This window comes from Rhodnius prolixus, unplaced genomic scaffold (genome assembly GCF_049639745.1).
Source record: "Rhodnius prolixus isolate KJV_2025 unplaced genomic scaffold, Rpr scaffold_1, whole genome shotgun sequence".
NCBI lineage: Eukaryota > Metazoa > Arthropoda > Insecta > Hemiptera > Reduviidae > Rhodnius > Rhodnius prolixus.
Window position 1 is genome coordinate 15,541,185 of NW_027411581.1, and position 23,741 is coordinate 15,564,925.

At 35.0% G+C, this 23,741-nt stretch overlaps 1 protein-coding gene and 1 long non-coding RNA gene across 2 annotated transcripts in view; both read left to right on the forward strand.

Annotated features, from left to right (window-relative positions):
* The window catches only part of LOC141446861 (monocarboxylate transporter 10), a 443,554-nt gene that overhangs the window by 36,970 nt on the left and 382,843 nt on the right, over positions 1-23,741 (forward strand). The window contains exon 2 of the mRNA XM_074113767.1: positions 95-498. Coding sequence (XP_073969868.1) covers positions 95-498 — 404 coding nt within the window. The remainder of the gene's footprint in view (positions 1-94; positions 499-23,741) is intronic.
* Positions 15,813-21,582, forward strand: LOC141451326 (uncharacterized). The gene is made up of 3 exons (XR_012456685.1): positions 15,813-16,061; positions 20,416-20,466; positions 20,540-21,582. It is a non-coding gene; the product is annotated as an uncharacterized lncRNA (long non-coding RNA).

Consider the following 23,741-nt stretch of genomic DNA (forward strand, 5'->3'; position numbering starts at 1 on the left):
AATTCCATCTTGTTGTTAGTTCTTCTGCTGTTTCAATACTTGATTAGAACAATTTTCCAGTTCATTAACTGTATTTTTTCTCGCTCTTTTTCAGCGGTGTGGTTGTGCCAGGATTGTACCGATCGCGGTCGTTACCACATTATCTCGGCTGTGACTCGGGTGTGGGGAGTTTCAGTGAGGGAGGCGGTGGTGGGGGCGGCAGTGGTGTTGGTGCGGGAGGTACAGGTGGTGTCGCGGGTGGGGCCGGCATTGGAGGTGGTGCCGCTGGTGAGAAGGGCCTGGCTGGTCAGGACAAGGCCGCCACTGAAGGACTCGTGGCCGAGTTAAGGCAACTCATCACTCTTAGGCAGCACTACTACCCCGAAGGCGGCTGGGGATGGCTGGTGCTCGCCTCCTCACTCGCTGTACAGATACTCTCGCACGGCCTACAACTTGGAGCCGGAGTACTGCCCATTCACATACAGGAGAAGTTCGGTCCAAAGCATCCCACTTTAACAGGTATTTTAGACATTTTTTTAATTTTTATTTTATGTAATGAATATAACCTTCTGCTCGGTAGATACAACAATGTATCGTTTTCAGCACCCCTGCTTATCCCTTTCAGTATAATGGGTTCTTCCTTTCTTAAATGCCCAGCTCAACTGCAATAAACAACGTCTTACGGGGATTTGGACCATAGAGTCTAATATATGTTATTTTTATGGATGAAATGAACATTCTCAAGGTTGCAGTGCCGTTTGTAATATGCCAATCTACCTAAGCCTACCATCTATCTACACAGCATAGCAACAAGAGTTGTGTACCAACTAACCAGAAGCGATTATTACATAGTTCTGTGTCTCTGAAAGGAACTGAGGAAATAAACTGGCATTTTCGGATTTAATTAATACCGTAATTCCTTTGAAACAGATATTTTCGAGACCCCTCGAAATCTGAGAAATGAGTGGAAAAAAATAATCTCTAAATAATGTTTCAACAGAAATTAATAAACAGTAGTATTCTCAGGGAAGGGATTGGCTAAGTGGTTAGCGTAATGGATTATCAACCCGGGTTCGAATCCAGCTGCTGATCCTTAGATTTTCTCTTCCTAGGAGCTTCTTACAGCTCACTGTCCGGTGGTGGACAGTGTTGTCTGTAACGAGAGAACACTGTCCGGAGGCCGTCAGTGCACTGAAAAAAGCTCCGGGCGCTAATAACCTTAGATGTTGACGCGCCTTAAATCATAAAAAAAAACCAGTTCATTTGTTAGACGTTTTTTCGTGAAAAGAAACTTGTAATGATCATAGATTCAGAAAGAATTTGGCAAAAAGGCCCTCAAAATGCTGCTACAGAGATATTATTTACATCTAAAGACCACATTTATATCAAAAGCCTTATTCTTATTATGCGCATTAGTGTCTTCGCTCTAATGTGTCATTTTATTAAATAGTATAATATTATCACCCTTTTAATTCTGGCTACATTTTAACACCTCGGAACTGACTTAAATCTATCTTTTATAGTACGCAGTTCTTTTCCTGAGAATTTCTTTAGGAGTTATTCCGCGTAAAACATTTCTTAAAGGCCCCTTTGAGACGTCAAAGGGTGCTAAATTCGACGAACGCCGAACTTTCGAGAGAACTTTAAGAATGTGGTAAACGGCTCATAGCAGATATTTTTCTTCACTTTATCCTCTAAATACTGTCACAAACCCAGAAGAGCAGAAATTTTTAGATATAAATTAGTTTTAAGCAATTTACTAAATTAAAAATACATTTAAATAAATCAACCGTTAACTATTACTTCTTTAATGAACAACAAGTAGAAAAACACAGTTGATACATCAGTGCAGGTATACTTATTTATCGATAGTCATTAAAAAAGGTTAATGATTAATTCTTTCAAAGAATTCTTTAATAATGATCCATTAAGGATACATTAACCTGTTTCAATCCTTTTTATGCCAGTAACAATCGATAATATAAATGCCAAAGATAATATTGCCCAGTGCATAACTGCACTGCTTGTTATGTTACTAAAATTATGGTAACTCTTTAGAAGATTTATAGAGTAATTGCCTATCTTTTTTCATGAGGCGCTTGGTAACGTACAACTAACAATTAAGTGTCGTGGTAGGGCTTTACTATTAACGTTTTTTCCTAACAAATGAAAAAAGTTTATTGATGAGCTTCTTGCTGTCCGGTGATTGCTGGTGATGTCTGTAAACAGACAACCGCAGGCCGGCAGTGCACTGAAAAAAGTTCTAAGGTAAATAACCTTATATGTTGACTTGTCTTAAAGTAAACCAAAAAAAAACTAATTTTTGTAATAAAGTACAATATTTTAAATGGAAATATCTTAAACTGGCGAAATATAAAGGATCAAATATTTTAATAAAATGGGCTACTGTATAATGCAGCGTGAGCGTAGCATCAGAGAGCCTGATCAGGTGCTTCAGCAGCTCGACACTTCTTTGTCCGTTAATTCACCAACAACAGTTGCTCCGGCTGTAGATTTACCGTGACAACACTAACTTTTACGGACTGTCGGGTGCGCTCTTACTACAGCACGACTACCAGTTTTATAAACCCACTTCTTGACTACAGTTTATTTACTGTTAGCCATCTTTTACTTTTCACTCGCACAACCTTTATTGGCATCAATAGTGAGAGAGAGAGAGAGATGTTCCCTCCTTCTCGCATTGAGACACTCTCTCCTTCTTCAAGTAGATAGAGTATAATAACAAGGACCCAGAGAAAGTGTATAAGTCTCTCCTCTAACGCCCACTCAATAACGCCGAATCATTTATTCAAACTTTATCTTTAGAATTAATTTATACAAAAATAGATGCAGTGATTTTCGATCACTTTTTGCAATATCTGTCATCACGAACAATTAATTCATTTTGTCTATTTCACTTTCACCATTATTGCATTCAGATAGTAGATATTTATAAAAGGAGTGATTACGTATTCAAAATTCACTCCGAACTAAAAGATTTTCTTCAGCTCCTACGGATGAAATTAGAGGATGTTGAGTTCAGGAATTCAAGGCGAAGAAGTAACAAGAATGAAAAAAAGGGGTTATGTTAGATGAACGCCTGTATCTTTCGGTAACCATTCGTTGCTACATGACTATACGCAATGTATCCGGAAGATAAATTTAATCACAAACATTTTATCATTTTTATTGGCTTGCAAGATAGAGGTGGTCACCGCTGAGAAGTACAAGGTGGAGAAGAGGAAGGCAGTATTTAAGATGGGCAGTTGAACTGAAGACAGAGGCTGTCTCCAATAGGAGAAGAATGGCTCAAGGTAAAGAATTATGGGGAAAAACTGCGAGAAATGGGTCTAGTTTCCAAATAAATAATAAAAGATTTTTAATTAATTGTCAGTTAATTCCCTAAAATTGGTAATATTGGGATTAATGAATCAATCACCAAAAACGATGAACAATATTTCTGATACTATTTTATATTTTAGTATCTCAAACGTTCCAACCTGAGTAGAATGCAACATTTAATGTTCCCTTCTACGTTTCCAATTTAACCATCCATAGACATCTTCAAATTCCTTTCGACAAAAAAAAAATAAAAAATGCTTGAAAAATATCTAAAGAAAATAGTGAATCATCACAAAAATAGTGAAGCTTAAATTTCAACACTATCTATTATAAGTTGGAAGTATTAAAAAAAAACAAAAACTTGATAAGTTCTTTGTTATTGTGTTAAGTTATAAAAAAGTTGTTCTAAAACAATATCATATCAAAGTGGCTCCCTCTTCTGGAAGAGTATTTTAATTTGAAAAGTTAAAATATAGTAGGAGAAGTTTTGTTATTAAAAGCTAGGAAATGGAGTCTTTATTTTATTTTTCCTCTCTTATTTTGGATCAGACGAGGAGTTCGGTAATAATCACAACCTTACAGCTATTGTAGTTGATACGTCGTCACTGGCTAGCAGTTTCTCTATTTACTTAGCTGGTAAACAACTATCTGCTATTTCTTATACACTTTCTAGCAAATCAAGTATTTTACAATAAATTTATCCAAATATTTAATTTCATCTATACATTTTATTTTCGTTTGCCAAGGATTTACTTTGTACTTCATGTAAGTAAATTGGTGAACTTCGAAACAATCCTATTGGAGCAGCAAGTGGTCGGTTCTCTAAAAGTTTACCAGATTCTTTCGGATTTTGTTTTTCTTCGAGAAATTTCTTAGCGATGAGGCTTTGGTACTTCAGTTCCTTAACTTTTTTCTTTAGGTTTCCTTAATTTTTTTTTTTTGGATTGAACGCTTTGGATTAAGTATTATAGTGCTAAACTTTTAGGACACAAAAGAATGCGTTCAGTGATCTGATTTCATTTCTATTCTACATCAGAAACCATCTTAATTCTTATAAAAACTTCGAAGAGCCAAATCTTATTTTTCACAACTGCTGGAAAGGTGAACAATCTTCTTACAACATTCCCAAACTCTTAATTTGGTACCTATGAGGTTGCGCTTTGTGAAGAGTGGAGTACTTGAGGGAGATTATGCCATCGACTTCTCTATTTTCCTAGAACTTGCCCTGGAGGGCTTGCAAGACTTTTTTTTTAGATCTGTGGGTGTTGGTCTTAAAACAGACTTTGGCTTCCTGAAGAGTTACCAGGTGTTATGGGGAATAATTTCTAGCTAGAATCCTCGAGGGGAAACTTTCTTTAGAATATTTTAGAGTAGTGAGTTGGATCCAGGGATTAGTTCCCTAAATTACGGCTCTCACTTCTCTTTCTCGAACTTCGCCGGGGTACCAGTGCTGCTGTTGTTTCCAACTCCTGAAGGTGCTGCGGGGTCATCTAGATCTAAATAAAGATCTCATTGCAGAATACCCGGTAAAATTAAACATCCACTTCCGGACTTTCTGTTCGCTCGATAGAGACCTCAGGTATTTGAAGGTAATGTTGTTGTTGTTGTTGTTGTTGTTGTGTAATGTTCAAACTCCTGAACTTCCTTTAGAAACATCTAACAATGTTCTCTGTTGTTCAGGATTTCTTTGAAAATAAAATGTTGCTTCTATTTCTTAGGCTTCCGTCTGTCTATAACACGATTTCTTTTTTGTTTATTCAAGTGAATTAAAAGTTTTTAGCCTTAAAGGGGCTACAAAATAATCCACTGGTACCTAAAATTTTACTTAAAGATTTTGAGGGAATAAGTCAACCCTAAACTAAAACCATAATTTCGGGCAATGCTAAAGGCGCCGTTTGAGACGGAATAACCAATCTTATCTAGTTTTTGTTTTTTTTTTTCGTTAAAAAGGGCTTGGACTTCAGTAAAATTTGTCAAGTTTTTGTCAATTGCAATTACTGAGTAATTTAAAGTTATGTGGGAGTTCGTAACAATTTTCTGCTTTTTAACGTAGAGGGAAAAAGAGGGGGAGCACCTGAATTCTTATCTCTGCAATTAGGCTGCACTATTTTACATCACAGAGAGATAATCCATCGTAAAGTTGAGATACTGTACGTGCTTGCATGTGTAAAATGCGTTATTACTCGTATAAAGATGGCACCGCTTCAAATCGTAGCTTAGAACTATTGAAGTATCAAGATACTTGGTATTGTTGTTACAACTGTTGCTTTGTTGTATTTATGTTGCGTAATATTGAACTTAATTGTTGGTAAAGCATTCTATTTTCTAAAAAGAATTTGTTTAGATGAGACAATGGTTTAATTTTATATTTTTGGCATCGTGAACATACATTATTTAAATAAAGAATTTAGTTTGTTTTAAAGCAGACTGCGGTACCTTCAAAAGTACATTGTAATTATAATCCTACACATAAATATATTATGGAAATGTATGTATAATACATTTCCTACTGCCAGCAGAAACAATCACAATTTATTTCTTGTTTACACGCTTTGTCTTAAGGATTCAAAAAGATTTATTGCTTCCGAATCATTTATTCTTTACTTCCTCTGACTCACAGAAAGAGTGCTATAGTTGAGTTTGGACCGGATTCCAAAAAAAGGAGTGTATTAGCGCACAGCTTGTAGAATAACAAAAAGCATAAATTTGGAATTCCATGTTTCTGCGACTAAGTTTTCGGCCAAAACAAACCGGAAGTGTGACTTTTTACGACTTTTTAATTTTTAAAAAAGAAAGGATTGTCATCGTCCACGCAGAGTTCGATGTTGAGCGACGCTCGCTATGAAAGTGGTAGGATAGAAACTAGTCTCCAATCTTAAGTACATAAGCGCTCACCGGGGTTACACGGACATGGAAGTTATGGGAAAAAAGTACTGTAGCGGAACCATACTGCCAGTATTTACGATTCTTTTTATACTCACTCATTCATCAGTGTCCTGGGCATTAAATAGGAAAAAGATAAAGCTGGTTATAGGCTATGGAATTGAGAAATTAAAGAAAGGTTTATTGGAAGACTAAACGAAATAGGGTGCAAAACGCCATTGTGAGGGCCAACCTGGGAGTGCAACAAGCGGAAGAAAAAATAGAAGAGAATTATTTACGCAGGTTTAGAGCATGCGCATGGGACCCGATAGCAAGGGTGATGTGCGTTAATAAAGGGAGACAGAGGAAGAGGTCTGCCGCGGAGGATGGTGTGAAGGAAGCGTGCGGAAAGAGAGGACGAGTTACAAAAAGGAAAGCATTGGAACAGGATAGATGAGTACAGAATGGAAGGCTCCCACTGCAGGCGCTAAGCGAGCTTATGATAAAGATAATGTTGAATTCCAATAAGCTCCTAAGCTCCAAAGTTAAGTTTACTAAAAAAAGTGCTCACTTCTAGGATGGATTATTTCTTCGTTTCAAATTAAGGATATATTTAATTAATTCAAAATTACTGAGAAGTTTTAACTACTTCAAAATGAGTTTTTGATTTTTCCAGGTTTCTGAAAAGAAAATTGCGCTTGCATTTTTTTTTTTTCTTCATTTATGTAAATCAGGTACATAGAATTTTCATCCGCCCGTGGAAACTCTCCACCTCATGACGCCACTGCCTCTGTCACAAGATTGATGACATCACCCTTTTTCCTCCACCTAAACTTCTTAAAAAACTAAACAGATCATGCTATCCATCAGACCTGTTTAAATTTTTTTTTTAGCTCTCAATTTTCACCAAATTGTTTATAATAATAATTATTATTATAGCACTGTTTATAGGTTCACTTTATTAATTCAAAATTAGTTCAGAGGTTAGGGCGTTATAATCTGTTCCTAACTATAGTTAGATTGCCTGAAGGTATTTCCAGTCAAACTTTGAAAGTAGTTTCCTTTTTAATTTCTACTGGAAGTCGTCTGAAAAGTTCTAACTACGTAGAGGATAATAAGATATGATGTTTGTCGACTATGAAACTGCATTCCTTAGCTTTTCGTTTAGAACTTCGGATTAATATTTCCATCACTTCTGGGCAATGTGAAATGTTCTTTAAAATGATTGGGTCCTCAGGGTTGGACTTTTTTTTTGTTTTTTGTACTTTTAAGATCTATTGTGCCTATCTAAGAAGGAAGTGAGCCGAGTATGCGATTAACCCTCATGTCTCATGCGCCCCTCCCCGCAAGAGTTCACCAGATATTCCAAAGATAGTATCCCAAATTAGAAAGTAGGGAGTGTTTTAAAGTAAGTACACAACCCTTCCAATGAAACTACCCAGCCTCCTAACGGGAATCCCAGGTGACATGGAGCAGGTCGATCGGGATAACCCCTTATCTTGGTGCCTAACACCTATACCCCGATACCTTCCAGAGAAGATATATATGTCTCACCCCCAGGCGTGTAACCGTCCAGTGTTTCTGGTGAAGCTGAAGGCTGTTGAATATTGCTGATTTTATCCGACAGAGCTTGCATGTGTTCCCCATTTCCGACCGGTTTTGATTCATCAGACTGAAGTAGAGTTTTTTGTTGAACACACTATATTTTCTACTTCCCAGCCAGTCGGAGAAAGGAGAAAATGTACTCTTTGACGTATGAAATCAGCAATAACATTCTATACTATGAACTACGTATACTTAGTAACAAAATGGACATTCCCTCATTTGTTATTGTTAGTATCAAATAATTCAACAATGAAAAATAGAACTTAGAGAATATACAAGGTGTTGGCGAACAGGAAATCAATTCAAAGCAATTTAATGCGGAACTGAGACCTCTAACAGCTGTCAGCATTTACAAGTAGGAAGTCGTCTGTCAAGTGTACATTTGTATGTGCTAATTGTGAGCTTTTAGTTGTCAGAAAATGTTTCTGTGGGTTTCCAGAATATTGTGAATAATGGAGGCACCCGTAAGTTTTTTTGTGTTTTTCGTGCTCTTAAGGTTCTTCCTGCCTGAGAAATAGCAGTATATCTGGGAAACTTTTTCAGAGATTATGTGGGAACAAAATAGGTCAGTTAGATAAAGTTGCCACAAACAGGAATTCTACTTAGGTACATGCTGTTTCGGCTAAAATCCGCCAACCGAAATCATTGTAATTGTAATGAGTTGTTCCTATCTACTTCTCAATTCTTATTAGAAATATTTAATATTTCAAAAACTCTGAACCTTTGATATTTGTTGTGTAAAAGTTGGTGGTGTTCACAAGGGTTTTGTTTTGTTAATTTGGTTTCAACACAGTTAAAACTTATTATTTTTCGAAATTTACATATTTAAATACAAGATCGGTAAACCTATTCCAGATTTTGCCCGACAATATTATTACAGCTGGCCATTGTTTGTCTAAAAGTAGAAATAGGTCGTGTTATTGACTTTAAATAATAATAATAATAATAATTATATAATGTTGGCATTTTAAGCAAGGAATTTCTTTGAAACTGTTATCCCTGTTCAATATCTTATTATAAATTACTATAATAATAATATTATTAATACAGGTCACCCACACTTTTTATTAAAATATCTAAACTCCATTCTCCTGCAGTTGGGATTACAAGCAAATTAGCATAGTGTTGATGCTCAGTTCAGTTAAATGTTTGTCTTATTTTCTTCTTTCGTATTTATTGTTACCGTAACATTTTATATGATCGTTCTAGTGTTTTTCTATTATTATTTTTATTATTCACTGAGGACCTAAGGTTATAAAAATATGGATACAAATTGCCGATTATATAAGCAGTAGCTAAATAAAAAAACCAAGATCTTTCTTAAAAGACCTAAGTTGGTTCCGGGAATAATGTCAGTATTTCTGTATAGATGAAGAATTTATCAAGAGTTTGATGGGTGTGTGTGTGGTTATGAGCTCGAGTTTGCCTGGGGGTTCGCTAAGCCCAAATAGCTGCACAGACTAACGATCTCTGCAGGCTCCATGGACATTGCTAGTTCAAATCACGGCCTAAGAAGAAAAAAAGGGTACGTAACAGTTTCAAGACAGAATTTTGCAGTCACTAATGTCTGAATATTTCTGTTTATCAATCAAAATGACGTTTTGGCCGTACTTAAATTTACAAAATTACTTAGATAAATATGTGATGCTTACTTGTGCTTTATTTGGCCAAAGTAACGGTCGGAAGTGCCCATGAATGTGTGATACTACGTTTGTTATGAGGGAGAAGAATGATCCATATAAGGAGGTTGCAATTTATTGCACAAATTTCTTAGTTTTCTTTGACGGAAGGTTATCAAATGCTTTCTCTGCTGATGTAAACAGTTCGAATTTCAAGTAAAATTTTAGTTGCACTTTTTTATAAGGAAACACTTGGGTCATACCTAGAACTCTTTCTTATCTTGAAAACGTTCGAACATTGTAATTAACGAGAAGATACAAAATTATAAATTAGAGACCCAAAAGTATAGAAATGTTTGGCTATAAAATGAAATCCCCCTACAACCTAGAAAGCTCCATTGTGACCACCCTGACGTCAGTGTGATATACAGTGAATATAATCGTCTGTATGGTGTGATAGAGTTCATGAACATGGAAAATGGAGGGGAGTCTGGTCGAATGAATAGAGAGCTGCCTAGAAATGGAGGTTGGACAAAACTGCGGTAACTCTTCGGATAGAGCAATACGTCATCACACAGGATGGTCTATGGTGGCCATTACATGGAACTATTGTGCCACCAACAGATATTTTGTAGTGAAATCGGGAAGTCCAGCATTTAAGAAGTTCTAGCCAGTGCAGATGCAATTTGCGATTCTTTTGGCCAGCCGTAAATCTGAATGCTTTATTCATGTGGCTGAACTTTGCGGGGGTTCAAAGAAGAATAGCAATCATTGATCAAAAAATTGATTGATTGATTTTTTTAGTAAATCAATAACATTGATCATGAATTTTGCTTGAAGAAAAGACACCATTCTTTTAAAGCATTAACATTCTTTTAAATTATTCAAGATTTAGTAAAGTAAAGTAAAGTAATCGCCTATTTTTTCAGGCGGGGCTTAACGTCCAACTACCAAATTAGGTGTCGTGGACGGAGGCGACTAGCAAACATACTCTACTGTGAATTTCTTTTATTAAACATTAAATAAAATCCAAGGCCTAAGACCGGGAATCGAACCCAGTACCACAATACACATTAGCTTCGCAGGTCTCGCCTCTAACCGCTCGGCTACCGTGGCGCCTACTCAAGATTTATAGCCGACCTCCCTTCTTCTCCTTTGAAATCCTTCACATGTCCTTCGTGTCTCCTTTCTTGTCTCAAATCCATAAAATAAGAACAATAAAAATTTAATGTTTACCATCAAAAATTCTTATTAGTTTATCTAAAAAAATCAATAATCAAAACAGATGTAAATCGTTTGGTATGTAGGTATGTACCATGTAGAATTTATTGATTAAAATGGATTTTACGATATAAACTTATTGGCCGTATTTATTTATTGCGGGAAAAATTGAAATATATTTTTTTTATTAATATTTTTGTTGTAAATAAATAATAAAATGCAAATGGTAAAAAATCACAAATGAAAACTGGCTATTACTTCAATTGAACATTTTCAGTTCCATTTTCCCCACATTGACACTCTAAATCTGCATTCTCCATCCATACTTCTCAACTTCTTCTTTGGGAAAGCTGTGAGGTCACGCTTCATAGTCAGAATTCTCCTTAGAACTGTGCTTCGAGAAATGGGCTATTTGGGCTTAATGAATGTAAGTCTCAAAAAATAATCTTCACTCTTCCACCAGTCTTGTATAACCTCCTCCAGAAGTGAACGTTACCCCCTACCTTCGGCTATTACTTACACCGAAAACTTGGAATCCCTCCCTACACAAGACTTAAAATAGACGTTTTTGACAACTCGTAAAATTCCCAGACGATAGAACTGTTTTTTAACTACAAAGTACTTCGATCAACATTAAACCTCCTTTTTACGACTCTAACTGGAATATCTACACGGATATTAACATTCCTTTTATCCCCCAAGTTGCCAAAACTCGACACAGGATACACTGTTACAATTTCCAATCACACGAAAATCCAAATAAAAGAAAAGGGATAACACCTTTAAATTAGGTCAGAATATAATATTTCTTCGTTCAAAATTGATTATGAAAAATATCGATGAAAAGGTAATTAGGAAATCCGATAGCTTCAATGCTCCAAGGGCGTATTTTTTTAGTGATATGTGATATTTTAGAAAGAAACAATATAACAGAAATGCCGCTGGCTTCAGGGCATGGAGTTTAAAATAAACAAATCTGCGCAGGGGACAGTCAAATCCGCACCTGTAATTTTCCAGTTTGGAATTTACGTACAATAGATCGAATTTCGCTAAATATTAGTATCAGTATTATTTAGGGCTTTTGCCTAAAACGAAGTGGTAATTGTTTTAGACAGAAACTTCCAAATAAATTTGCAAGTAAAGAGTGGAGATAAAAAGAAATGGCACCAACTATTGCGCCCTAAAGACTTCTTCGAGATTATTAAATGAAGTAGGAACTATATGAGAAACCTAGTGTTTGCTGATTACCCCAGATGCACCTGTGCATCTGTAGCTCGTCACTCGTTCAACGTGAAGCCATGTAGAATGTTCACATCAGAGTTTTTCGTTTTCTTTCTGTTTAATTTTCTTTCGATCGTGTTATATTTCCAAATTTCTATATTTCTTAAGCAATAGCTTAGTGATTAGCATACTGGATTCCCACGCGGAGAGCTCCAGGGTTCGAATCCACCTGCCGACTCGTAGATTTTTCTCTTTTTACAGCTCACTGTTTGGTGATGGACTGAATTGCAATAACAGAACACTATTCGGAGGCCGGCAGTGCACTGAAAAAAGCTCCGGGCGCCAATAACCTCAGATGTAAATTTTATTAAAAAAAAAAAAAGAATAGATTAGCTCAGCAGATCGTGCTGAAGCCCGAGGTTGCGATTTCAGTCAGGGCACGCTACCCAAAGATGTTCTCCTCTACAGCTCACTGTCCCAGGATATGTAGCGCGAAAACTGGCAGCGGATCTTGGTGGCCGAGAAGGGCGCCAATGACTAGGCCTTAATAAAAATTATAGTTGATCAATTGATTCCAATCTGATTCTCCATCCAATTCGCAACTTCCTCAGCTCGTCACACTAAATAATTAAGGATGACTAAATTTGCAATCAATTTCAATTTTAGAAGAGAAAGTATCAATTATAATGTTAATTATTGCAACGAGATTTTTTCATTAATTTTAAGTTTCTATTCAAAATTTTCAATTTAACCGGAAAGAGCAAACCAGACTGACTCTATCCTATTCTAGATTCCTGGCGAAAATAAATAGGCAAACTTTAGAGACCAAGTAGTTGAAGCGCAGAGAAAATCTGTATGATATAGTACGAGCTTTTGCATAAGATAGCACTAAAATAGGAAGGCATTTTTTCTCATACTGCCCTCGCTCTCTATTACAGTTGAAAAGAGAAGAAGGAAAATGGCTTGGAAAATTCTAGGATAGCCCTGATAAACATGTAGATCTGTGCGAGACAGGATCAGTGCTAAAAACGGCCAATATGTAAACATGTTTGGTCGGCTGTTCTCTATGGCTAGACAAAATAATATTAGAAATAGAAACTTCTTTAATAAAGAAGGAAATTTATTTTAGCTTTACGAAAATTTAGGAAAATTCAGAGGTTATTAGCAGTGGACTACGACTAGTTCAGCGGTTAAATCTCATATTAATCATTAAATAAAAACCGAGGATTCGGAAATCGCCGCTAACAGCTCGGCTACCTAGGTTTTTAATGTCTACGGCTTTTAAAGGTACAAAGGACAATATAAGGATCACCCAGGACAGTCGTGAGATCGTGCACTCGGCCAGGCCGTACTCAAAAGATCGCCAGAGATTTACCGTTCCTTATTTTCCTTTAACTTAAATGGCAAACAGATTAGAAGCCCAAGTAATTAGTTTCCTTACTCCTTCAAGACTTCCTCTTGGACACAGAAAGAAAAGAATAGAGAAATTCGGGGTTAGAGGGTCGAAGAACTACTTGGCATTAATTAGTAAAATAATGCCGTACTTCTCAAAAAAATTATCCTTTTTTTTTTTTATAAAAGACCATCAGACTACCTCTATTGACTTGAGGACTTACTGAAAAACCTTCTAAATGAATGCGCAGTTAGCGAACTTTGTGAAGAAAAGCTTTGCAAACAGAAATAAAGATTGTAAAGAACAGTGAAGTGGGCTGAATTTTTTAGATACAAACGCCGTAGTGCCAAATTTAGGCAATGACCTTATTTTCATTCTATTTTTTCACCAATATTTTGTTTTTTCTCTTGTTTATCTTTGATTATTTTGTATTCTTTTATATTGACGGTGTTTATGACCATCGTAAATCCAAAATAATGAGAGTTTTAAAACCTCTCGAGGCTGTTCTGATTTTTTTGTTTTTTTAAAGACGAAAATAAAACCAAGGTGGGCGTTTCCAGCTTTTTATGAGGACAGTTTTTATTTTTCGCAAATGAATTTATACTCACTATTAAATTAGGTTTGGACAGCTAAATTTAAGAAGAAAGTACATTGTCTTAGGCAGTGTAATTTCAATTTTTCCGCTCTTAAAACTTTAGAAATTATTATTTGTATTTCATTTATTTGTAGTATAATTTAATTTATTATAATTAGAATTGAACAATGATAAATTAATTAGTTAGATTTATTTGTTTAATTAATTTAATTAAACAGTAGATAAACAGGGCAGTTCTTAATAATTAATAGAATATGTTAAACTACCCGAAAATAACCACGATAGCCGAGCGGTTTAAGGCGAGACCAGCAAAGCTAAGATGTATTTGTAGGTTATAGTGGGTTCGATTCCCTCCGGTGTTAGCCTTTTATTTTATTTATAAGTTAATAAAAAAATTCATTGTGAAGTACGTTCGCTAGCCGCCTCCGTCCTAATTTGGTAGTTGGATGTTAAAGCCTGTCTGAAGAAAAGTAGACATAACTTTACACGAAAATAAAAAGTTATTAAAAAAGATATTATTAATTTGGTTTTTAAGGTTAGTAAAAACATAGTTTAATGGTGAATTAAATAAAAAAAAGAAGAAGTTATTTGCTTGGAATGTTCGTAGAGCAAGTAGAAGAGTGCAAAATACTTTCTGTCTCTCTCACAAGATGTACAAATTATTTATGCTTTTTTAACAACAGTAGTCATTAGATAAATTTCTTCATTTTAAACTTTTTTTAATTATTTTTTTTGGCGCAACAGCCGAGGTTACATTTTAAATTAATATTATTCTTATTATTTCTGTTAGAATTTAAATCTTACACTGAGTATCTCTGTTACGACCAACTGTGAGCAGATTATTCTTTCGGTCTTTAAGTTTGTCAAATGTATTTTTATTCTTTAACTAAATAAAGCGATTATTTATTTTCTTTTAATACTCAAATCTATTTTGGTGAGCTACAATTCGTCCTGGCCGCGCACAAAAACCAAATAGTTAACGCCCAACAAGTACCAATCACAAAAGTCTTGAGTAACGGTTGGGTTACTAAGCTGAGACACCCACGGGAACACCATGATCACTGAAGATGCGACCAAAATCCTCCAACAAAGGAGATATGTTATATAAATCTGCCCATATTGCATTGAGATGCAGTTGCATATTAGTGTAATGTACTTGGTAGATTTGGAAGCTGCCTTTACAAGCTGCTTTCCGTCTTTATTTGGTAGATTCTGCCTTCTTTTTCTTTTCTTTAAATGCCCAATCTCTTCTTTTAAATTTACCTTCACCTTCTTAAGATTTATCCCAGTTTATTTAAATTCTTATGTTTAACCAAGAAAAAACATATGCTTTTTCCTTGTATTTACTTTATTAGTTCAAAATAGGGATACTATTTTATGTTCAACCATATTTCATATACGTACTCTGATGATGATAGTAGATTATTTCTAGTTATGCTCCGACTGAAAACATAGGCAATTACTTTACTCACTCTTCAATTTTATTCAGTATTTCTTTAATACTGAGTTGATTTCTCAAAGTCAACAAGTTCCCCCCCCCAATTTATGTTAATAATTAAATTTTAAATTTTAAATTTAAGATTAAGGTGTGAAAAATTTATCAGACGGTCTACTCTGTGCTACTGAGATCCATTAATAGTTGCACGCATACATTCTGATAGAGTTATTTGCTATTGTTTGTAGGTGACAGTCAGTTGATGTTGTTAGGCTGGGATAACATAGTTTAGCTAGGTGGTTAGCCCAGTTCCCCATAAGGAAGTGAAGTAAAACTTAACGATATTTAAAAATACAAAAAGCAATCAGTATCAGTAAATAAAGTAAATGTAATACATTACAGACTCTAGGTTGGGGATAAGTAAATATTTACAGAAGTACAAGTTTATGTAAGTATTTGACCTTTATAGAATCTAGAGCACACCATTGTGATGGCCGAAATTATCTTAATATTTTAGTTTAAATAGTTTAGTTAATAAGAGCGTGTGGTGTGTTTCTTTTCTATTTTTAATTTAAAATAGACGATCTTGAACGGCAATAATTTATTATTTTGTTTTATTTAATTCATTTTATTATGTGAACAAAGTTATGTGTTGAATTTACAATATTTTCAAAATTAGCTGCAAGTTGTTCCTCACTTAATCAATTAATTAATGTGTACTGACGTAGGACAAAGCCCTACGCTACCCCATAGACCCAGTAAGCTTGTTCAGGGTATCAGTGTATGGAGGTGAGTTGTAGGCTAGATATAGGCGTAAGGGGCTGAAGGTAAAGCTAGAGTAGGTTCGCTAGACCCAAATAGTTGTCCACATAAACTGTCTCGCAAGCCACATGTGTAATGTGTGGGTTTTTGGAGTGTCAGTGTAAATGTTGTTAGGCTGGATCACCCACAGGGACGCCAAGTCCCCGGAAGAATTGGCTATACCACTAACTAAACCCCTCTCTTCCAGTGTCCCCCCAACGATTGAAAAGGGTAAGGGTCCAACTTAGGTGTAGGTTCCATGCCTAGGGCTTATGTCTTGAAATTATAGTAATCTGAAGAAGACTTGTCACGAATTATTAAGACAGTGGATGCTAGAAAGAATATATTTTAATCTAACATCTGATAACTACAATGGGAAATCCTAGGTTGAGCAGAGAGTCAACAGTCAACCAGCTCTCTAGGTGTTCCAAAGCTGTTGGCTTTCTAAATGAAGATGCTGGAAGGCTGGGTTGACGTCAAACATTTACTCTAAGAAAATTCCAAGGCCCTAGGAACATATTTTATATCTAAAAAACTGATTTTGAAGAGTTCTGGATATATTTAAAAAACGTGTCTCTAAATTATGACAACAGTACAATTCACAGTACTGCACTGTGAATTTCAAATATATTAAAAAAAAAAAAATAGGATTTTATGTTCGAAAATTTTGCCTAACTAGGAACCACGGTAGCCGAGCGTTTAGAGGCAGGCTCCCAACGCTAAATTGTAGTGTGGTACTGGGTTCGATACCTGGTGTAGGTCTTGGACTTTATTTAATGGTTAATATGAGAAATTACGTTTGTCAGTCGACTCCGTCCACGACAACTAATTCGGTAGTTGGTTCAGTCGTGGTGCGCATGTTTATTGAATCTCTGACCGGTTTGGGACTTTCATCTATCATAAGAGGTAGGTTAATCAGGATTACAATACTCATAAAATCAAAAATATTATCCAGCACTGCTGATCTAACCACATTTTCAATAAATAGTTATTTTAATTTTTGTTTGTCTGTTCATGTTGCCTAACCTGAGGAGCGATTTTTAACATTAATGCAAACTGTAAAAGGTTTCTTTAAAATTAGAAAAACTGCACTACTATGTTCATGAATCTATTACCTACTTTGTAACTTTTCTCTGTATAAATTAACATCATTCTTTGTGAAGCTAGGATTAACTCCAGACTATAAAGGGGATTTATAGAGAAGCTTTAGTAGGTGGGCTGTCTTTGATGTAATCGCCGTAAATAGTTTTATCTTTTAAATTTTATATTAATTTACTCAAATCTAGTTAGTAGGATTACTGTTTATATTCTAACTAAAGTGGACTTAAACTGGTTTAATATTACTTTTTTATTTTGTACTTTGTGCAAATCTCCGACTGAACTAAACTGTAATTTTAATTTGTAATCGAGGAAAAGTTAAAAAAGTGCGATTTAAAGAAAGGAACTCTTTAATGCTTTAGTTTATATTCAAGAGTTAGAGTAGACTTATAGAGCAGAAACTGGTTCCCGTTTACAAACTAGCAATGTCACTAAATAGTTGAAAATAATAAATAACCTCTCTCTATATATGTAGTTTATAACAGTGGAAAACAATGCCTACCGCAGGAAGTAATGTACACTTCTTGTTTATTAAAAAAAGAAAATGTAATATTAACAATTTTTGGAGGCCAAATCTGTGATTTTCCTTTTTTTCCCCCTCTTCCCTCCAAATTTGTCAAGTTGGGATATTTTACTGATTTGACTCAAGTGGAGGATATTTTAAGACGTCCAACAGATTAGAGCAGAGATTCAGAAAAATACCCAGGGATGCTGGCGGGATTTCAAAATTTAACCGCGTTGAGGTCTGATTGAAAACAAATGGAGCTAGCAACGAAGAATCACAGAAGTTAAATATGCTTAATCTCTACATCAAGCTAATTAATCTAGATCTGATGATGGATAGAAGTTCGAAACCAGTCAGGAATACAATAAACATGCGCGCAACGGTGAACTTAACCACATTTTCGTTTGACCATATCCCGCTTCAGTGCCTATAACTACCCAAGCTCTCTGGGAAAGCCTCGGTAAGAAGGGGAGTGCTCCTAGATGATTGGTATAGTCCAGGGGTCGGCGAGCCGCGGTTCGCGAGCCGCATGCGGCTCTTATATCCAAATTGGGTGGCTCTTCAGCGTGCCCAAAATATAATGTATATTTTAATTTTATTGAAACGAATGAAAATTCAATTTATTAAAGAAATTTTTGAAAAAATTTCTTTAAATGGGTTCGAAATTGAATAGAATTATACAATATTAAAATAAAGTACATGATTATATTTATTTTGTAAGACTGCCGCCCTTTCATTCGTTTAGTTATTATTTATTTGTTTATTTGCTTTGCAATATGGGGAAATAATATATAAAACATTTAAATGTTATTGAATATCATAAAATAATAATTTGTGAATACAAATGATCTACAGAATTTTTTACATTATCATCCTTGCGGCTCTTGGTTAAGATTTACTAAAATTATTTAAGGAGAAATGGCTCTCTACTTAAAATAGGTTGTCGACCCCTAGTATAGTCATTCCTTGTTACTTCGAAGCACTTTTCCGCTCCAAAAAGGTTTCTAGGCAAGTCACAAGTCCCTCTCAAGTCCAAGAAAAGTTAGGCAATGCTTCTTACTGGAGGAGACATTCTAGTGACCTGCTCTGTTTTCTTCTGCACGAGTCGCATAACACCTTAAATTAGTCTGGTTGTCGGCAGAGACGACAGAATCCCTGAAGTACCCAATAAACTTATCCTTCTTCAAGCCAAACGGAGTAATTCCTCCATCGCCGTAATAAACTTGACTACATTATTGGCTATATATACATTTTATAATTTGTGTGTTTATTATTCAGTTGTTGTCACTACTTTTCATACTTTTTGGGTATAGTACTTTCTTTTCCCTGTTCTTTCTCAGAGATTGTTATTTCTCTGAACACGTATCCAAACTGCCGTTACATCTGGCATCCATTTTAATTAATTACATAGCAACAAGTGGTGTTTAGATGAGGGAGGAAAGTTTATTTCAGAATAAATAATAAATAATTATAGCCTGACATCCGTGTAGCCAATAAATTCATTTCGTGTGAGGACATTGAAATTTACCATTTATAATTATAGTTAAATATTTGGAAGGTAATAAATTATTGGCCAATTTAGAAGTTTAGTTTCAATATATTTTAAGAAATATTATTCACGCTTATCATTGGTCCTTTCTCTTACTGTACGCTGGAGAAAGTGGTTGCCATGGTATCCAATTTTCGAAATTAGGTTTCACCGGAAATCGAGATTTTTCCATATCCTTTTTACCCAAATTCAAAAACAAACATACAAAGAGTTGCAAATAGACAAAACGTTACTTTTATTTACCGCCGGAAACGAAAAGTCCTTTCTCTTATGGTCATAACAAGTCTATTTTCCTTCTTTCTAAAACGTGCGGTTCTAGGATCTATTCCCGGAATAGGGTTTGGACTGTATTTGCACTGTAATATGAGAAATTCGTAGCAAGTGTATAAAGTACCCGCCTTTCTCCTCGGCACCTGAGCGGAAGTTATATAAAAAAAACCTGACTGAATAAATAGATATTTCTTTGCTTTATACTTTTATTTTTTCAATTTAGCAGCCATATTCAGAATATTATTTGAAAATACTTCAAAATTGAACTTTTACTAAATTGAGTGTAGAATTGGCCCACTTCAATAAACAACGATAGCAGTCAAATTAATTTTTTTTTTTTTTGAATAATTTATTGAGCTTAATAAGAGAAATGAAGTGAATTTATTTTTTTTTCATTTTTAACCCATCTAGAATTGTTTATTGTTTCATTCAAAATGATTTGACTAATAATAATTGGTTTGCATATATCTATTCGCATTGTTGTCTCCTCCAGCGATTGCATCTTGTGGTTAAGAGAGCGGCGAGATGTTTATGGGACTCCATAACCTGTCCATACCAATAGTATAACCTACGCTAGCTATTACCAGGTACATATCTCTTATTTCCAAAGAGGTAAGTCAGTCTTGGTCTTGCCTGCCTGGGCTAGCCAATTTTGTGTGTCTACCTCGGCCAGTTCGCTTCCTACATGCCCTCGGGTAACTAATAAATTATTTCCCTAGGTCACCATCGCTCTCTTCGCCTCTTCTTTACTATGACTTGTTTTAACTCAATTCATTCAGTAATATTTCATTCATTTCTGAGTTAGTTCATTCTAAGAATATCTTTTCTTTTTTAAATAGTTTTTTAGAGTGTGCTTTTTTGCAATATTAATTGAATTTTTCACTACCGTTTTCTTTTCTTTTTAATTTCTATTCTTCCAGGTAACCTCTTGGTTTAGAGAAAAGTTGAGGATTAAATTTAGAAAACACCAGGTAGCCAAAAAAAAGTACACCTAAATCACGTACAATGAATGTTCCGATCCTAATTATTAAATATTAATTTCAGCTGCCCAGCAGTGAACGTGTTTGGAAATGAATTCTTCCAGGAGAACCTTAGTTGAATGACATTGGCATTGTAAACTCTTGTCAGTTACCAATTAGCGGAGAATAATTTGTGTGCAGGTTGCATTTTACTCTGTATTTTGCAAACTGTATTATTTTGAAGAAGAGGAGGTGCCGACAGTTAGAGATCCTGTTACTAACTCATACTTTCTTTCCCAAGACGTCATAACTTTTCCTCAGTTACCCTCAAACAGCTGGTAACTACCTAAGAATGTCTCAAGTATAGAGCGCAGCCGTCAGATTAAGATAAACATTCCCTAGTCCCTAAAGTCTTCTAAGAGAGGACACTAAGCAGGCATTATGAAGAAGCCGCAATGTACTCTGAAGCCAGCATAGCCAGGAAAGACCACTTTAAGTCCTAAGGGGCAACTGGTGCTTCAGCAGAGGCTGCCTTCAAGATAGTCCTCATAATCTGGGCTAAGAAGATCTAATCTTTAAGTTTGTTAAATACAAATAGTTGCACAGATGAACTACTATAACTGCAGATCCTCTGCGTATAATAGAGTATTATGGGGTGTCCTTTATGTGTAATGTTAGTCTGTGATGCCTCGACGAAATGTCAAGAACCCTGAGAAAGAGAAGATGGTAAAGATACCCTAAACTATCCAAGGAGGAAATTTGGCTGCCCTGTCTTAGTAACGTTTTGGACAAAACCTGCTTTTGAGATGTCAATCTACTTTCTAGAGTTATTGTGAGCGCTTTGCTACGGAATTTTGGAGTCATAACGTTAATTTTTAAGGATGAAAAAGGACCGTAAGATGGACCGTACATTGCTTTCTGGTTCAGCTCCTAGTCTTAAACAAAAAACAGTGATACCTCAGTTTAACTTTGTTTAGAGTTCAAACCGAATAAAAAATTCCGTTTAATAAAAGTTAGCCATTATTCTATCGCCTGATGATATAAACAAAATCCCCACCCCCTTGCCCACCGTTAGCCGTTTGATTTAAATTGATGTATCAGTTGATGCGATAGCTGTGAGACATCATAACCCACAATTTCATCTCTACATCATAAACACAACTCAGCTCACTTTTCTTTAAAGGTCAACGTTTCTACCTTAAAGTGTGTTTTAAAAAAGCAGACGCCGTTCATTTTGCGAACGAAAATAAATTTAACATATAAATATTTAAATGACATATATGATGCAGATATATATATATATATATATGTTACATCGGCATATGTGGTTTAAATTTTTTATTTATTTACATGGTAAACTTGTTATAATGGCTGGCGTCTTAAATTTCTCTGAACCCGGAATTAAACTTAATTCCCAATTATTTATTTCTATTATTAAATTGCGAACTTCTCTTTTCTTTATTCCTTAAAAATATTAGGGAAATTTGATAACCTGTGAAAGAGGTGATTTTCTAAAAGTAATTTTCATTTTTAAGTAGTCGTCTGAATCATCATTGAAAGGCTGGCAAGCATTGTCTGAAATAATGTTCAGTAATGTTCAGAATTTTTCCATTCCATTAAATTCGGCTTTAGTATTGGTATGGTTTTTACTTTACTATGGTCTTTGTTATATAGAATAATCCATTTTATATTGGCAAAATCCACACTTAATGAGAGTCTAAGTTAAAACGAATAATTATTCTAGGATTATATATTTATTCGTCAGTAAGGGGATGAATTCTAGATCTACGCTTTTCCAAAACAACTCTGTGACCTTAAAAGCTCCAGAACAACGATGACGGTAACCTCCAGCTTTAATCCCAACTAATTCAACGCCTTACTTTTCTATGCAGTCTAAGTTTCTGATTCCGTCATTGGCGAATTCTTTGTCCGGGCACCGCCCTACTGCATTGGAACTTTGTGATTATAGTAGATAAAGCTTAACGTCTAAAGTCTTTCATAGAACTAGGGTTTTACTCACTTTGCCCCTGAGATCTTTAGTGTCAAACGTTTCACTGCAAACTACGATAGCAACGCTATCTAACAGGAAGTAAGAGGAAGTTCCCTCCTTTTCCGCTGGCGCAGGTGTCTCAGTTAGTCTTTCCTAAGTTCTGGCATGGATTTTTTTTGATCCTAAACTCGATTTGAATAACTAATTTTGTTTTTATTTGGCTATACGACCTTAGAAAAGCTTTAGAATAGCGTATCTCATTGTACTTCGCTGAAGTAATAATTAGTTTTAATGTAAGAACAAATTTTCTGAGCTTAACATTGCTAATAAAAACGCCAGATGGTAGATCTATGGCCAGTTATACGATAAGAACACTCGGAACTGTTAGCTAACCAACAAACGCTCATGCAATGGTCATGTAATTCGCAGGATGGCACTAAGTCCTTAAGGATACTTTGTGTCCTAACTTAAAAAGGAAAACTTTAAAGCAATTTTGAACCGAAAAAAAAATATCGCTTAATGTAGTCATACTTCCGGATAAAAATATCGTATTGAAAGTGACAATCGCAACCAAAATACCGCCAGCAGAGGAAGTATTTAGAATCGATAAAAAGCAGAATTTTTATAGTAGCTCTAAAAGATAAAAAATACAAATGGCAGGCGCTAAAAGTCAATCTTCAATTCTTTCGCAAGAAATTGAATTATCTACGGAAAAATTTAAGAAAACCACATTATGTGTTAGCCCATTCATTAAATATTATGAAGCAAAATAATAATAGTGGTAGAAAAGATAAACAAATATAAAAATGCAGGATTTGTCGCGTGTGTGATATAATTTTGTAACAGTGAAAGTTTGTCGGATTAAACACTTTTTTTTATATGCATTTTTTATAGACTGCGGAATTGGCCTTAATTTCAAACGTTTCTTTATGCGAAAGTTGGTGTTAAATAATTCACGTAAAGGAAGAGAAGTGAGGAAAAAATAAAAAAATATGTTCGCGGAATTTTTGCTGTGGAAAAATTATGAGGGACAAAGAATACACAATTAACTTAATTAAATTGCTTCTTCTTTTTTTGTTTTTGAACTCCTTTGAAAAAAAAATAATTATAAATGCCCAGTAGGGTATTTGTATAAGGGTTAATCGTCAAAAACTGCCCGAAAAAGCGTAATGTCGAAATTTGACCTAAATTTGATCATTTTTGTTTCTCTTTTATATTCGTTACAATCGTTGATTTTGAGTTTAAACCTGAAACGAAAGTTTTCAAGCCTCTTTTCACACAAAAAGAATCGTGCACT